This window comes from Ammodytes marinus (genome assembly GCF_949987685.1).
Source record: "Ammodytes marinus genome assembly, chromosome: 9".
Taxonomy (NCBI): domain Eukaryota; kingdom Metazoa; phylum Chordata; class Actinopteri; order Uranoscopiformes; family Ammodytidae; genus Ammodytes; species Ammodytes marinus.
In genome coordinates this window covers 25,710,992-25,729,284 of record NC_137213.1, presented here as the reverse complement: position 1 = coordinate 25,729,284, position 18,293 = coordinate 25,710,992, and the positions used below count along the sequence as shown (strand labels likewise).

Sequence of the window (18,293 nt, the reverse complement as noted above, 5' to 3'; positions counted from 1 at the left end):
ATAAGAAGAAGGTCACTGAATATAATCTGTTAAAATGCCAGCGCAAGATCAATGATGTCCGGCTGGCTTTTTAAACAGCAAATAATTCACAGCTATAACTAATAGCACTTCACCTCCATTGGTTTTAAATAAGCAGTCACAACATTAACACTGTTTAAAAAGCACACAGCCATCCTTTTGGTTAAGCAGTTGATAAGTAATGTGTAATTAAACCCATCTTTTATTTTCCTTCAGGTGCCTGAGGCTTCCCTGGTTTAAGATGGTCGTTATTGTTGGAGATCCAACAATCAACAACTGGGGCCATAGGAACAGCACACCCTGACATCAGCTGATCCTCTACTCCACACTGATGAATGCTTGCCGGCAGCGTCTGCTTGTGCGCCGTCACTGGGATCAGTTATTAATTGGAGGTTTTAAGTGTTAATCCTCGGACTAATTGGGATTGTGACGAATTTCAACATATCATCACTTGCCCATATCAGCCAGTTTTATCTGAAAATCGGGGCCTTATGGCCTTAGATTACACTGAATTTATCATCAGTAGCTACTTTCTACATCTACACTCTAGATTGCATAAGCATAAAGCCCTGGATCAAGGTTCATCTCACCCAGGGATCGAGGCTGATTGAAACATTTACGCTCTTTTGTCATGCGGGGGATCTGTAGAGGCAGCAGCAGAAAGGAGCTGGCAGGGCATACTTTCGATGTAGCTGACTGTGTAGCCTCCGCAGCCTCATTATTGACCCCATGACCCCTTGCAGGAGTCAGATAGTCAGGTGTCAGCTTAACCACATGTCCTTATCGGAGATCTAATTGCAGCTTTGTATTGCCCACGTGGCCAATAGGGAATGAGTGCATGCCTGTAGCCGCGCCCTCTATGTCGTGGCTGGCCTTCGCGGGGCGGTCGTCTTCGTCGGCCATGACCCGGCTGATGTTGGGCCGGACTCTGGAGCGCATCTGTAAAGGCGTGCTGCTGCTGTGCCTGCTCCACTTCCTCATCATGATGATCCTGTACTTTGACGTCTACACGCAGCGCTTTGACTTGTTCAGCCGCTTCAACAATGGCCGCAACGGCTCCAGGAACAACGCCAGTGGAGCGGCGGCGGCCGGCAGCGGACATCACTTTTACTATTACAACCTCTCCAGGCCCAACACCACCTTAGCCAGCTACATAGCAACGGGCAGCACGCAGCTCGAGACCAATCAGACGCCTTCCCCCAAACCCCTGCCGCCGTGCCCTGAGATCCCTCCCGGCCTCGGTGAGTAATAATGTTGTTATAAGGTTCTCCTTCACTTTCACATCCCATTTCCAAATGCTATTGAGAATAGGTCAAATGTTGTTGAATTTATTCAATGAATCCCAATTTTAGTTTTTGTACGATGATCATCAACACGAATCAAATCAAAACGTAATAGACGTAGACGATAGCTTGCTAGTTAGACTCTACTTGCCACAGTTTAACAAACTGTTCTGACTCCAAGTGTCTCCGGCCCGGCAATGATCTGGGCTCCTGTGTTGTATTTGTTGCAGAGGTACATATGTTTATGTTGATGGAAGACAATGTTGCTTTTTTTATCACTTTCTGTTTTGCTTAATAATTTTTTTCTGCCGATGACATGTTTGCTCGATTTGTTTATCCAGGCAGCTTGTTTTATTTGTTATTACAGCCTGTACACACTGTATGTCCGATAACAGAGGATTTGCACATCATTGACTGGTGTAATGAATAGAGGAGATGAGTCCTAGATCGGAGCTTGAAGCTTATGGGTGCTGTTTTTTATAGTGAAAAAATAGATGCTTCTCCGGTTTTATTCCAATTAGCGAGAGAGCAAGTGAAGCCATAATTTAGTTTTTCCGGGTCAGCCTGCAACATAAAATGGATTTAGTGTCAACGATTTTACACTGTGGTATTTCAACCTTATAGACTCACAGCGGGCCTATTAGCAGAGATTCATGGAGTCAGACGTGTAAGCACCCGTCTACAGAAACACACACGGCAGCACAGGTGCACCCCAGAGCTTTGGAAAATATTTATCTTTTGCTTTCATTTCCTAAGTAAACGCAGGAGTTGAGATCACAAAATTAATTAAGATGCTGAGAGCTAATTTGAAGCAATCATTTTGTAGCTGTTTCAGATTTATCCATTACATTTTGAACATAGTGGTTGGCAAGTTCCATATATAAGAATCTAGATCATCTGCATGAGCCCGCACACTCCTTGAAAAACAAGCGAAAGGAAACTGTATTCTGTCAGTGTTCAAATTCTACTCAAATTATAGATACAAATCCCATAATCCTCTTTTGTGCTTGCAGAAAAAAAATAATGCATCATCCCTATAAATGCATCGCAGGATTGCGCAGTCTGCATGAATTGCCTTCATCAGCGAAAGCCTTCTAATTAACTAGAAGTGGCATTATGCACACGCACACACACATACAAACATACAAACATAGCAGCAACACGCAGACACTGGTCGTACAAAAAGGAAAAAGGTTGAACAATATTTCATATTTATGTAAAAATCCCCTGCACACTGGTATGAGCACACAGTAGTGTTTCTATCACTTCCAAGGACATTACTTAGACTTACACATATTTCCTGGAGACTTACACCAAACATAACTATAACGTGCCATACCTTAACGCCCTTCTAACACATCCCAAGGGACCAGTTGCTAAGAAACAAAACCCCTCAAACCTTGGGTATAAAGCAAAGTGGGACCAAACCTAAAGCACAAGCCTGGACAGAAGACCACGCAGGAGAGGAGGGTTACATATAATCTTTGGGAGATAACACCTACACCTTACCTTAAACTAAGTCTCCAACTAAAAATCGAATGATTTACCTTATGGGGACATGCATTTTGTCCCCAAAAGTAAGGCAAGTCCCCACAATGTGGCTGCGTGAACAGACATGTGTCCTCACTACACTAGTAATACAAGTACACACACACACACACACACACACACACACACACACACACACACACACCTCATTATCATCAGTATCCATCCACCCAACAAATCAAAGGTTGATTGAGTCACACTAAGCCTCAGGTTAACTAAATCTATAATTACATAGTGGACACAAACACATCATCCCTCTCTGGGGCTCTGTCATGAATACTCAGATAATAGAGCTCAGGAAGGAGGACCTGGTGATCTCAATCTTGTTTATTTCACCAGCATTATCAGCTTACCTGCTCCTGACACCAACAAGGGCCAAAAGAACCCGCTATAGCCAAGGCCGGATTATCCATATACAGGATTGGGCGAGTGCCCTGGGGCACCAGCCAAATATAGCCATTAGGGGGGCACCAAATGATCAGGACAATGATCAGACCCTAAACATTTTTTTCATATTTTATATCGGCCATATACTGGAAGATACACAAATATGTACAAAATGAACCATTGTTAAGATTATTAATGAAAAAACATATTATTATTTTGACTTGGGTTTAAGCAAAGTGCCCCCCTCCCCCATCATGGACCAGTCCACAATGACACGGCGGCAGCGGCGCCAAATTTATGTAAACAAAAGCCGCGATTCAAATTGTTCATTCAGTCGGAAGTTTTTTTTGCCAGCAAGAAATGGAGGAATAAGTTATAAAAGGTAAGGCTTATCGGCCATTATTTCTATCTAATAATGTGTAGCTGTGGTGATTTTATAAGCCGATGTGATGCCACGAAGGTGTGGAGAGGTGCAAAGAGAGAGACACTAGGCTCATTAGAGCCCAGTTGCGGCTCGAGAGTAGCCGAGTGCAGACGGGGGAGTGAGCAAAAAGCCTGACTGAAACCCGATAGCTCCGAGTTGGCTCAACTTGCATGTGCCGTCGGAAGTAGCGTCTTTATTGCGGATGAAGTTAATTTTCTAGTATTATTTTGAAGGCCTATTAGAAACATATTCGTTGAAGAGCTACACATACTACAACCGATTAGAAGCAGAATATGAAATCAATAGGAGTAGGCTAAACACTTCAAAGGCGAGGGACATTTTCAAAACAAGAAACGAGATATATCCCCATTCCCCACACATCTTTATCTTTCTTGTTATTTTACGAGATAAGTCTACTTTTAAGTGATAAAACAATACATTTCGATCCAAATAAAGGAGGTTTAGTATTTCTCCCTTTGCATAACAAATATGATAGGCCTAAAGAAAGTTAAAGTAGGTTAAATTTCAATACAGAGTAATTTCAGTAATAAGAATGTAACGTTGATGAAGTGTATGTAGGCCTAATAAAAGATCCCTTTTTTTAGAGATGAACATGATGAACTTTATTATGCTGATGTCTAACATTTAACATAGCCTACAATTCCCAGAGACCATTTAGATCAATGTCAATTAGGCTATGATTTAATCTTAATGGTATAAAGATATCACTTCACTACAAAGTAATGTGACTCTAGGTTGTCTTCACTTTTAAATAAATCTATACAGGAGAGTTAAACCTGCATGCTAATTATTGTTTTTGTATGCCCTAAGGTCATTTATTATGGAAATATTTATATTCATCATGACGTGTTGCATGGTGATGGGTGTTGCATTCTGATTTGAGCATCAGTGCAAGGCTAGTATGAGACTCCTGTCAGTGTCAAGATTTTTGGTTGGATCTAAATGTTTCTGTAGTAGTCTATGTGTGGTGAGTCTGTACTTGTCTTTAGCTTCACATTCTTGTAAATCTGTGGCCTTAATGCCATAGTAAATTTTAAAATTTTGTGTAAAGTTGAAGGACAGGGGCATTTCATGTGAAGTCACCCTGGGGCACCCTAAGGGGTTAATCCGGGCCTGGCTATAGCCTGCTCAGCTTTAAAGGAGTAGTTTGACTATTTTGAGAAAGGCACATATACACCTTTTTGCCTAGTCAGATGAGAACATCAATAACACTATCCACTATCTGTCAGATAGATATGAGGCTACAGTCAATATGCGAGTTAGCTTGGTTTGTCACGAAGATCACAACTTTTTGCACTATCAGATTACACAAAGTAAGTGACATGTTAATAAGCGACTTTAATTAGTGTTGCTTGTTAGATACTTGTTACCTTACTTGTTACGTTCGGACAGGGCCAGCTTTGACTTAGCTGGACATGGCTTAGCACTAGATCTTAGAGGGTACATTATTTAGAAACAAATGATGCATTTATTAAACAGCTTAGAGTAGAGAGATGACCGTAAAGTGAGAGAGAGGCAACAAAGATCTCTTGCTGGATCCCATCCAGGTACATGTTGTAGAGGCTCATGGTTGGCTTTGTTAAACCTACAGTATAAGCTTCCAGAATGCCTGCACATTGCTTTTTTTGTTGATAGTTTAGTCGTCAATAATACATAATGAACAGCGAGAGGACGGCTTGTGATTTTAATTAGACACAGGTCCTGTCATCTCACCCAGACGTCTCTCTCAGGTGCTCTGGTGCTTAATGAGTAAAAGCAAATAATATTTCTTCTGTTTTATAATTGCTACTCTGTAACTTTTCCCATTTGGCTCTTATTGCATCTTGTTATTTTTTTCGTGTGCTGTATTTTTGTGACTCTTTTTTCCACAGAGCGCACAGACAGGGTCTTGCCATAGGCCTCGCATGTGTTAATATTTCTTGTCACTTTCGTTCGGCATATTATTGCTGCTGCGTGTAGTTGTTGATGTAAGAGCTTTGTACACCTTTGTCAGATAATACTCAGAAGCATTTTGCTGATGAAATGGAAATATGCTCCTTATTTTCTCCCACCTGTTCCAGCTGTAAATGAGCATTGTAAACGTAATCCCTCGCGAGCGCCATTATGGCTATGCCAACGTTTTTCCCATTGCAACCTTTTTTTTTCTCTCTTTTCTTTACTTATTGCTTTTCTCATTTGATAATGAGGTTTGTAGCATGATTTGAGAGCGGGAGATAAAGCCGTCAGGTTGATTTGTCTGAAGCTGAGGTTGGCTGATTCCATTATTTGAACTGGAATTGGCCGTCACTGACTCTGGATTTGGCATTCACGCCAGTGCACAGGTGTACTCTTGTAGCTTATCTCTTGCCTTTTCTCTGTGATGGAGTGGCTGCCTGGGGGCTGTAATGAGCAGGAAGGCAGAGAAAAGACTGAGCCAGTGTGTTTCCCCTCACAGGTGCAGAGAGATCTAATGCATGTTGTTGGTATGATGGTTGCTATGAAGTCAAACAGACAGAGAGGCGGGATGTAGGGAAGGAAGGAACAGCAGGTGGAGAGGTGAAGGGGTGTTGAGGGAAAAAGGGAGCAACCGTTGCATAGAGGTACACTCTCACACTCAGACACACTCTCACACACACACAGAAAGAGAGGGAGAAACAAACAAACAAGCCCTTGGCTGTCCCACACAGCTGACAGGTGCTGCTTGTATGAGTGGCTAGCATCCACAGTTTATATCCTGGCTCTGTGTGTGCACGTATGTGTGTGTGTGTGTGTGTGTGTGTGTGTGTGTGTGTGTGTGTGTGTGTGTGTGTGTGTGTGTGTGTGTGTGTGTGTGTGTGTGTGTGTGTGTGTGTGTGTGTGTGTTTGTTTGTGTGTGAGCTGGCATGTGAAATATGCAAATCAGCTCTTCATTAAATAATTTAACCTAGGCATTGACAAATAATGCCATAAGATTTTTTTTCTTCTTGTTGAAATTCCAGATCTTTACTTAGTAAAATCAGGGTGAAATCGACAAGTGTTTTTGCTTCTGATCTAGGAGTTTTTAATAAGAGCTTTTCTACTTGTTGCCAGTGTTGGCGCAGAAATTCATGTTGTGTGTGTGTGGATTCTCAAGCCTGAACCCTGTTATTTATTCATGCTATTAATCAAATCTTCCTACACACGACATGCAGATGCTTTAATGCACCAAGACACACACACACACACACACACACACACACACACACACACACACACACACACACACACACACACACACACACACACACACACACACACACACACACACACACACACACACACACACACACACACACACACACACACACACACACACAGCTCAGTTGGAGGTCAGAAGCAATTCTCCAGGCTTATGTTTTCCCAATCATACCTAATTAGCAAGAATGAATTGTCTTGTTACATCGAGGGAAACTAGGGATTGCTCTGCTCGTAGCAGGATGCACCTGAACTGCCATCATCAAGCAAGACCTTAATATACGGAAGGCAACTCGGTTGTTGTTACTTTTATTATGTTGTTACTTTTATTACAACAAACGCACTACCGGACATATTTCACAGTGCTTCTCGACATGTCTGCAGGTGAATATTTTCCATGTTCACATCGCATAGCAGCTGTTTCTCAGGTAGTTGTCAGCGCTTAACACATGCTTGGCAGTTGCAGGGCCATTCAGATGTTCCATATTCCCTTTAGAGCTGTATCGTCAATGGCTAGAACTCAAAAGATGTACCTCTTCACTGGGTACTATCATCTTCCTTATGCTTTTCTTCCACTACTTTACCTTTAGTCTCACCTCTCTGTCCCTGCAGTATTAAACTTCAGAGCCTGCTTTCACCCAACCTATATTCAGTGGTCAAATAACTGTAAAACTAGATCCGTTATGGAGTTCCCTATTCTCATCAAGGTGACAGTACACATCAACCTGAGCAGCCCAGACGTCTGCTTGAAGTAGTGGTTTCTGTGATGTGGGTGGGTCTGCCCTGACTGGAATAACATCCACTCCAAGTTGCCTTTCCCCCAAACACACAAGCGGCTCAATACTGACATCCCCGCTGCATCACTCAGCTGCTCATCTGTCAACCATAGCGCCAGACCAGTCCGTCCGTCTGAGATTTCACCCCTGGAGATTTCGTCTCGGCTTCTTGCATGTAATTCGATTGGTCACTCACTTTCCAAAGCATGTGACATCTGTGAGGTTTGGAGCAAAGTCTGACCACCTAACTGAGAGCTCAGTGATTCTTGAGAAGTTGCACAAAACAGGGTGCAATGTTGAAAAAATACAAACCCTATGTTTAGGCAAATTGAATTACATGTATGTGTATCCCACATATACTAAGCTACTGAGCTAAGCTTTGACACAACCTCCCAGCTTTTGTTCTTTTTATCAAAATGGGCTTTTTACCTTGCACTTCCTTATCAAAATGGAAGTGCAAGGTCAGATACCAAAAACACAAATTAATTTTCCCTCAATTTATGCTAGACCCATGAGATGTATAGTGATCACAAATATTCACCAAGACTGACAGAGGCCACACATTTTTTTTTCAAAATGTATATGAATATGCATTTTTTTTTTACATCTGATGGTGTTGACATATTTAATGTTTCTTAAACAGAACAAATGGAGTTTTTCTAGTAGCCATTTGTTTTTTCTGTTGATGATAGGTGCTAGTATGAACTACTTAAAAACTTACTTAAAAATAAGATGATTGAAACATTTCAAATAACTTCTTCAGAAATTGTAAGTCGGTGTTGACATATCATGGTTGTGACGCAGGATTTTCAAGATTTGGAATGTAAAATATTGTAAAACTACAACACTTATCAGATCCTGTCTGACTCTTATACTAATACTATGCAGAGGTAGAATGTGACAGAGGTCCTTCATAGTGACAGCTGCCCCTTATTTTGGCTGATTTTCTTACATTTTAATGGATTGTCTGACGGTGGTGACAAAAAGTGTCTCACCACTTTGAAACCATATAAAACATGAATGTGTTGAAGAAAAACAGTTTTTATTGATATGAGGGATTATTTAGTGTTGCTTTTGATGAAAAAAGCACTTTTTAATCATTAAAGTAAATTTTTAATAGGTTTTATTGCATATGAAAGATTGAAACCCTCTCTGTGGACACACTGTTTTGGACGTCGTGAGAAGATAACAAGTGACATATATTTGACATAATAATGATAAAATAAAATTTAAGGGGATAATTGTGCTCCAGATATTCTATTCTTAATCCCTTATAATTTCTACAATTTTAAATATTTCTATTTTTAAAGATAACAGCAGTTACATATGGAAGACGGCCTTTTGTCCCGGTTCTCAAGAATCACTGAGCTTTACTTTCAAAACCATGGAAAATAATCTTTAGATGGTGACTGTTAAGCTTCCACAGTAACCGGTTACTTAATAACACTTAACATTAATGTCTGTGTATCTTTTTTTTTATTAAAGTCAAGTGAAAAGGTTCAGTTTACATATAAGATGCTCATCCCAGATATAGATTTACATATAAGATGATCATTGGGGCTTGAGGTGATGGTCAGTTTAAAGTTTGAACTTGTGGTAAATACAGAAAATGTGACGTGTGTGGTGGTGGCAGCTTTGGTCGTCATTGGATGGCACCTTGGATAGAGCTGGGCCTCTTCTGTTGTTGGGAAAGTAATTGCACAAACATGCATAGATACTTAAACATATACATTTGTACAGACAGACCACTTATCCACTTCTTCTCGACAGCTGTGTAGGTTTTGTTTTATTCATAGCCGGAGAGTCATTTGAATGGACTGACATGGTGCTTGTAACCCTGAACTTCACATGTGCGTCTCCAGAGGGGGTGAAACATCCAGAGAGCCTGAACCGTTTCACCCTCCCTTGGCACAGAATGTGAAAATACTGTTAAAACTTCCTTTTAAAGCTGGGCTGAATCCAGGGAGGCTCTTTTCTCCTTAGACCTTCACCTTCCCAATGCTCAGTGAACTGTGCATTTGTGGCACAGCATGCTGACCTTTCTCCTACATTTTTTAATAGAGGATGGAAACAGGGCTGTTTAAGATTAGAGCGATGCTATCTGTGTGTTAGCTCAGTCAGTGGAGCTCAGGACCTGTACATTATGTTATGGTTGGACATATAAATAAAGAACTTATACAGTAAAATAAATATTCGATCCTTACAACTCAACAATTAGAATTGTGTTGGGCCGTCAGTTTTAGTATCAAAAGCAAACAGCTTGCGAATGGACTACAGATTGTTTGCTTTTATGCTGCCATATGTAATTGCGTATAGGCACAGTTGGTGGTTTGCTTTGAAAAGGAATTTCTTCTCAAATTACAAACAAGGAAACACTGAAACATTGGCATTAAGATTGATGATGTGCTGACCACTGCATAACTCTGTTCGTATTGATCTCTTCCCTTTTAAATTGTATTCCCTACAAAAAGACGTGGATATATTTTTTGAGTTGACTCAACAAAATCTGGACTTTTATATATCTCATTCACACATGCACGCACCCCCCCCCCCCCCCCCCCCCCCCCCACACACACACACACAACATTTGGGGTTCAGTGCCTTTCCCAGGGACACTTGAAATGGCAGAAGGTGGGGCCAAAACCTTCAACCCTGTGACCAGAAATTCAATAGTGAACCACAGCCGCCCCAAAAGTGGCCCATTGAACACCACAAGGCTTGTATCAATATTCTTTAATAAGAATTTATCACATTTGTCAGGTTCATGTTATTAAATGTGAACCATTTATCCGATTTGTCCTTCCAAGGTGTACAAGAGTTAATTCAGAGGTTGTGCTCAAAATAAACCATACCTGGGTTCAACTAATGCCAAACAACATTCCCATGACATCCTGTTTTACCCTCTATAATGTTGTTAATTATGAACGTCTTACCCCAGCATTTCTTCACCTACAGGTGCCTTTATAAAGGCAAAGGGGGAACAGCCTATTTTCTTCACTGCTTTCAATCAAGCCAATAAACAAGGTTGTTGCCTTCAGAAACACATTGCTATGCACTCCCACTGAGCGAGGAAGGCGACGCAGTCATGGTCGCCGAGGCAAAGGGCTCTTGACAACATAATGGCTGCCATAACTTCATTAAAATGGCCCTGCTTCTCTTTCCTCAGTGCCATTCACTTCTTTCCACAGGACCGTCGTGCTGTGCGTGCGAGTTTCCCTACATGTGTAGCAGCATAATGACATGTTTCCTTGCCAATTAATCAGCGTGTCTGACTCTTCTCCCCATCCATCTGGATATTTTGGTTATTGGGTCTTTAACTTTGTCTTTGTCTCAAAAGTCCTTGTAAAAAATTATCCCCATCCATTCTTCCCGCGTAGAAACTGAATACAAACAAGCCAGCATTAGCCAAGGTCTGTGCTTTCATTCCAGTGAAATACGAGCTGGAACTCACCCGTTTCAAAAGGGTGAAACGACCCGACCTCCATCTGGGCCCACTGTGGTGTTTCACAATGATACTATATCAACTGTCCCAACAACCTCATCATGTGTTAGGGCAGAAGGCAGAATTGGACCTTCACTAACACGTTGCAAATTCTGGAAATGTGATATGTGGTTGTAAATGACACCTTCAGGGACTTTGTTTAGGAGTGATTGTTGCTCGAATGGAGCCGATTTCTTTTAGTAGGGGTCCCTGGTTTGGAGTCAGTCCTTTGATAATGAATGAATGGTTGAATGTGGTGGGAAGCAGCAAAGAAAACAATGATTACTGAAATTGTAGTAAAACACACCAAGCATGTTTCCTTTTATACAGCCAATTACATGAAATACCGCCTTTTACTAGTAGCTGTAGATGCAGGAATGAGATGTATTAAGTAATCTGTTTAGAAATGAATTAAAAGAAGAAAAATATATGAGCACTACTAGTGATTGTAGTAAACAGTATGGTGCCAGAGCCACTTGTTGGTGACTGAGTCGGTGAATATCATACATCATGTCCACTATGTGTACACCCATAAAGAAGGTCAGCATCAGTCATTTCTCTCTTAGCCTGCCGCTGTAGGAGTTATGACGAGCGATAGGGAAGAGGTCGAGGTGGATGGATGGGTCAACAAACATTATCACAGGCTGTCCGCTGTTCGTTGACTGTCTGTCAATGATAGGTTTTCGTTAGCACGACCTCAGTCATTCGGGAGCCTTGACTTAAGTGTTTATTATTACTTTTAGTCATTTTAAGCCTGTTTCCTTCAACTTAAACCAAGTTGTGTCTGTGCCCCAAAACTTAACGATAACGTTGGCACATTATCAAAGTGATTATTACAGATTGTATGCTTCTATGTGGCGTACTACAGGGTGCAGACTTGTATATCAATCATATATATTATGTTTTGTCATATCATTTGGAGGACTTGCTGGGATGTGAATGTGTCTTTTTCTGTGCGCCTGTGACCATGTTCATATTGACACCAATGGCCAAACTCAATGGTTCCACCAATGGGTACATGGATACAATTAGAAACAGTGTCACACACTGTATTGTTTAATCATCATAGTATTTAATATGTGACAAACACTTTTTAAATTGAGAAATGTATACAGAAATGTATAACATTCACCACGGAATCCATAAAAATACTATAGTGATCTGTTGTTTTGTGTTGATTGTTTTTGTGTCTCTTGTCGGTGTTTGTCCACCGGGGGTTGTGTTCACATCTGTTTTTTGCCGTGTGTGTGTGTGTGTGTGTGTGTGTGTGTGTGTTTGTGTTTGTGTGAAATCTCAATGTGTTGTTACCACTCTGCTCCTGTCTGTACGCACTCTGATATTACATGCTGCGTGTTTGCAGTCTTGACGGGGCAATAAAACGCCTCCTCTCATCTCACTTCTCCCGGGTTCAGAGTGACTATTAAGATGTGTGTGCTCTAACAAACAAGCTCTCCAAATGATAAATGACAAAATACAATGCCTCCACACACTGCTGTCATCTGGCAAATCACTCTTGTTTTCTCACTCTCTTTTTCAAACACACACACACACACACACACACACACACACACACACACACACACACACACACATACACACACACCTCACTCTCTTTCAGTTTCACTCGTTTCTTTCTCACCTTCCTCAGTTTTTTTTTCGTTTGTTCTCTCTCAGAGATTTTGAGGGAACATAAACCACTACTGTTGCCCTTACATGCAAAATACTGCAACACAAAACACCAACCAAATAAAGAGAATTAGATTAAAGTTAAGTGTAGCAAAGTCACTGTGTTCAAGGATGAGAAAGGAACAGAGGTTTCTGTGACAGCCAGAATAATGCAAGTGTTGCGCGACCAGCATTTGGCATTTTGCACTTTATTTATTTAATTACATTTGTTGTGGTTTCTGTTTGTGATATATAAGTGGAAAAGTAAGATAGGTGACATAGTTACCGTTCTTCCTTGTTGCAGAAACGGAGAAAAAAAGTAGGCCTCCTGCTACGTGACAATATGCCGCAAAGTGTAGATGTCTGCTGGTGCAATTAAGAAGAAAAATAAATGGAGAGGGTGACTGGGACTACATTGAGTGCTTTAAAAAAAGGCACGTCTATAATTGGTACAAGACACAAGAAAAATGAGCATTACTACTTCTAGTGCCCCATCTGGAGTATCCAATCAGATATGTTGTTTTGTGGCTTTGTGTTTTTCAAACTTTAAATTGTGTTAATTTGCTTCTTCTTCTTGTTACCATTTCTGTTATGTTAATTTGTTTTTCTTAAAAATTTGGTATTTCATCGCATCCCTGGGGCCGCCTTGAAACACAAAGCTGATTTGCAGATTTGCATATGCGTTTGCCACAAAAATAACAAAGAAGATTGTTTTAGAATGACATGGCCTGTTTTCCTTTGAGCCCACTGAGTATCGATAGCTCTTTAGTGAGGATTAATCGGTCGCGTTTTGTTTTCGTTTAAGTTTGTCTGTGTGTGTGTGTGTGTGTGTGTGTGTGTGTGTGTGTGTGTGTGTGTGTGTGTGTGTGTGTGTGTGTGCATGCATGTGTGTGTGTGTTTATGTGCAGCTAAGGGATCAGAGGGATTTACTGACATCCATATGGGATAATCCTTTCACCTGTTAATGCAAGAGGTTTATCTGATGGTAGAAGGGACCAACATTTGATGGATTGATAATGACCTGTACAATCCTGCAGGTTTGGTTACACACAGGATACTTTCACCTAATGGTTTGACATGTTTCAAAATGTTCATGTGAATCACCAGTACAGAGGTCAGTAAGGGCAAAACCTCTGAGATCATTCCTATCACTTGGACACAATTAGTACTAGCAGTTGATTTATGTCCACAATGTCATTTTTTGTGGCCATGTAAGGACCTGATAGCTAGTCCCTTAATACAAATACTACTAGATTAACCTCCCAATAGAGACAATATTGTCTCATCATTACACTCTGTGTGTGTTAACCTTGTTAATATATTTTGCTGTAGCAGTGCAGCAGCCACACAAGAAATAATTATCTATCTTATCTTTTATGAAGTCAGTCTGCACACTGACACCGTTTGAATTCACTTATTCTTGGCGTCCTGTCAGTTAAACTGTGACTCTTCAGTTGAAAGCATGGATTTTGTAGTATTTCCCCGAAAGTATTTCCTGCAAGCTTTCCAAGTCCCAAAAAGAGAACAGTGTGACTCAAGGTGCTGTCTTAATTCATTCCTTTTTTTTCCTGTCTAGTGGACCATATTTTACTGTCAGCTTAGTATGATTCAAAACTATGTGAAATCCAATCTCAGTTCAGTGCTCCTCATACAGAACATAGTTGTTTATCACAGTATGTTAATAGTGGGAATAGTGAATGTGTCTGTGAGGGGAAAATAAGTTTGACTGTGCAGTACGCATTTGGTGAGGTAAATTGTTGTCTGAGTCAAATGCGGTGAAGGAAGCAAGGGAGAAACTGATAGCTGAGTTTTAGTGTGTATACAAGACGGTGGACACTGTTTATTTATGGTAAGCGTCTCATATTTTTTTATATTGTAGCAGCTTGCCTTCTGAAATGTGCAACTCAATTAGCCGACCTTTAGCCATCCTGATTAGTCCACTAAGTTGTTGTTGATGTTTTAAGAGCTTTTTGCCTTGATGTCAGAGCTGGCCTTTGTTAATCTCATTAATTAGGCCCAATAATCTGGGATTCAGATAATCACTGGGGCCAGGCAAATAATCCTCTTGTAGTTCTGGGAAAATGGATCGGATCTGTAAACTGTGTAGGCCACTATATTTTTGTAATGCTCTTTCTATTTGTGTGTATCCTTTGAAAATCAATAAACATACTATACACCTAAACAAAAAAAGAAGAAGAAAGTTTGAGCCTGCTTTTCGCATGCTGCAGTAATATGCCCTATTTTTTGGGAGGGATCAGCAATATTTGAATTATTGGTCTTCAATTTCAATATGTCCAATGCTTTGGTTTATGAACAATAACCTACAAAACCTACTTACATTTCCATGCATTGTTTTAGTGGTATTTAGCACATGTTGGCATGCTAACACACTAAATTAACATGATGAACATGGCATATTGGATTCAGCTCAAAGCACTGTTGTGTAGTACAACAAAGAACAGCCTCACAGCTACTAGCATGCGTTATGTTAAATGATGGGTATAGAGGTTTGTTTAGTGCTTTGACTTTGAATTACACAGCACACACACACACACACACACACACACACACACACACACACACACACACACACACACACACACACACACACACACACACACACACACACACACCCATCACATCATCACAATGTCGCCACAGGCTTTGTACTGTATGACAGGACCACTCATACTATAATATGCATGATACTCTAATGTATGCCTCTGAACAACACACACAAATATACCTGCTGACCTCAGCGGGGTATGATTAGCATGATCTAAAAGAGTGAGTGCACCGCCAGCGTTAGCAGCCGATAGGCAGCAGTTTCAGTTGTCAAAACTCGTGCTCGGATCAATCACATCAAGTCATGTTTCTGAAATCCTCAGTGCTGTCACACAGTTACTGTAGTTTGGAGAGACGGCAAACTCAGTGAGTGAGTGGTCCGATGTTTTGTCACATGAGAGGTTAGGTTCTAATGCGTCTAAGTTGTTGGATTTTTTTCCAACCAGGGAATGGCTGTGCTTTGAAACAAGCGTTCATTCACAGTGCTCTACATATATTCATTAGCTTTGCACAGGCCTGCTGCTTTAATGTGCGATGTAAAGCTCCCACGGTAACAACAATGCACCGCCCGGATATGTGTTTCCTGCAGAGAGGATAGCCTAACAACTGCATTGCACTGCTTATGTAACCCTGCTCAGGCCTGCAGGCGTTTTTTTAATATCTCTTTCTATAGGTCTCTAATATGATATAAGCCTAAGCCTGTGTTGTGTTATCACCAGGTTAAAGAGTCAAGACTTTTCAGCACAGGAATGACCTCAGAAACAGCTCATTTTAGGTGTGAGGGAAATGTTTAGTTTTATTAAATATGATACAATGGTGTCACAATTTAATAAATTGCATTACAGTACATACCTTAACCATAAAGATGGCTAATCAGAACAACACTCATATGACATGTAGTGTATTTGGTATCAGGTAAAGCTTCAGCATCAGTACACGAATGCTATTGCTGTGTTTAAGTAAGAATAATGACTAGCCTGCCTGTCTAGAGGAAAAAAAATATTCACAGTAACCTTGATATCTGCTGTTATCATAGTATTGTATATTTATTATGTATGTGTATTGTATGTTTAATTCAATTTGGCACGCTGTATTCTTCTCTATTCCCTATCCTCTGCCACGTCATGCTTGTCTCGTACATAATGCACAGTGCTGCCACTCCCTTTACCCAGTAATGAACAAGTATGGAATCCTCAGCACATGAACAGTTACACCATTGCCAAGCCCAGCAATACAATAGATTACCATCACAATTTACTTATGCATGCCAGCGCACAGTTAGAAGTGTTTACAGCCGCGTGGACCATCATGCCTTAACGGATTAGTTTTGTGAAAGATTTGACGTGGATTAGTTAAAAAGGATTATTACTAGTTGTGGTGCACCAGCCAAATACAAATGAGGTGGTTTAGATATATTTGAAATATAAATAAATGGGATGAGCTTTTTCTGCTGCATCACAGGGGAAAGGATCTCCTGAAGAATGCACAATAGAAAATCTCACCTCGTCTTACTTTCTCTATTTTTGTCATATGTTGGTGTGATGGTGTTGCATTGTTTTGTGACCACCTACTGAAAACACTCCCTACAAACCTTTATCATTTTCTCTCTACAGTTATTGGTTTGCCTTGAAAGTTGGTACAGATATTCATACTTTCTACAAGTATGATAATGAAGTGTAATCTTGTGAGCTGAATGTTGTTTTTTGATGCTGATTCTACAAAATGTTAGCATAACTGACACAGTAGGCATGAGACCAAGTGAAGATTTCATGCCACACTTATCCTGTCTGTCAACATTTGTGATTCACAAAATATTTTTAAAACTCTTTAAAATATGTGAATTTCAAAAATATAAAAATATGCAATATACAATATACAAGTAAAATAGAAAACTATAGAAAATTACTTACCGCAATTTATAATTATTATGATCCATTGTCTCAAACAATGAAGTTGTGATAAATTCTAATAGTACATTAGAAAAGATAAATCTAGTTAGTGTGTGTGTGTTTCTTTTTGTTCTTCCCATGCTGATTTTTCTAGATTGTAACTGGACTTGATGTACGGGATCAGATCATTTATCATTGTGTCATTGTGCACTTGGTGTTTGGAGTTAGGGTGTAAGGAAGACTGAAGACCTCTCAGGTTAATAATTCACCGCAGAGGAATGGGCGCAGTAGGAGGAAGAGACAGAACAAATGAGAACAGGAGAACGAAAAAGATAAGTAAAAGGAGGGCTAGAGGAGAGAGAGATGAGCTGATGATGAGTAGATTAAAGATACATAGAGGTTTTGTGGAGGAAGGGGGGAGGGTCTTCTGAAGATGGCAGGAAAGGGTGGATTGAACGAGAGTTTAGTATGCCAAAGACACCGGCAGCACAGCGTCTGTGTGAGGAAGTTACATCCTCTATGGGAAGAATAGGTCCATTTAGAGGGTCAGGAGGACACACACACACACACGCACGCACAGAGACAAACACACACACACTCACACAATTAGCTTTGTGGAAATGTGTTTAGATTGATAACTAATATTCATGAGCAGCCACTTTACTTCTGTTATGAGGAGCTGTATTACATACGAGGAGAAGCAGAGCACAGAACTGGTTAAGGGCAGAGCCCTTTGCTTTCGATTAAATATATAATTGCCCCTTTTTGTCACAGTAATATCAACCATTTAAAAGCACAGATTAAAGTGTGGGTTCATATAATTGATCCTTATCAATTTTTTTATAATTTTCTTTTGTTGAAAAAGTTCCTGCCACATTTCTCCCAATTTTGAATATTTGGGTGTTTTTCCTTTTACTGCTATGATTGCCAACAGGTGATTCATCTCAATGGAGCCGGCTAATGCATCAGCTAACACCTCCATTCAGGCTATTAGGTGACTCACACACAGCCCAGGCAGGAGAAGATTTATTTAGCGAGGGCTCT

At 40.4% G+C, this 18,293-nt stretch overlaps 1 protein-coding gene across 1 annotated transcript in view; it reads left to right on the top strand.

Annotated features, from left to right (window-relative positions):
• Positions 1-856: 856 nt before the first annotated feature.
• b4galt2 (UDP-Gal:betaGlcNAc beta 1,4- galactosyltransferase, polypeptide 2) overlaps positions 857-18,293 on the top strand; it is a gene marked incomplete at both ends in the record, with an annotated part of 109,773 nt that continues 92,336 nt past the window's right edge. The window contains one exon of the mRNA XM_080034277.1: positions 857-1,259. Within this exon, the coding sequence (XP_079890403.1) occupies positions 857-1,259 (403 nt within the window). The remainder of the gene's footprint in view (positions 1,260-18,293) is intronic.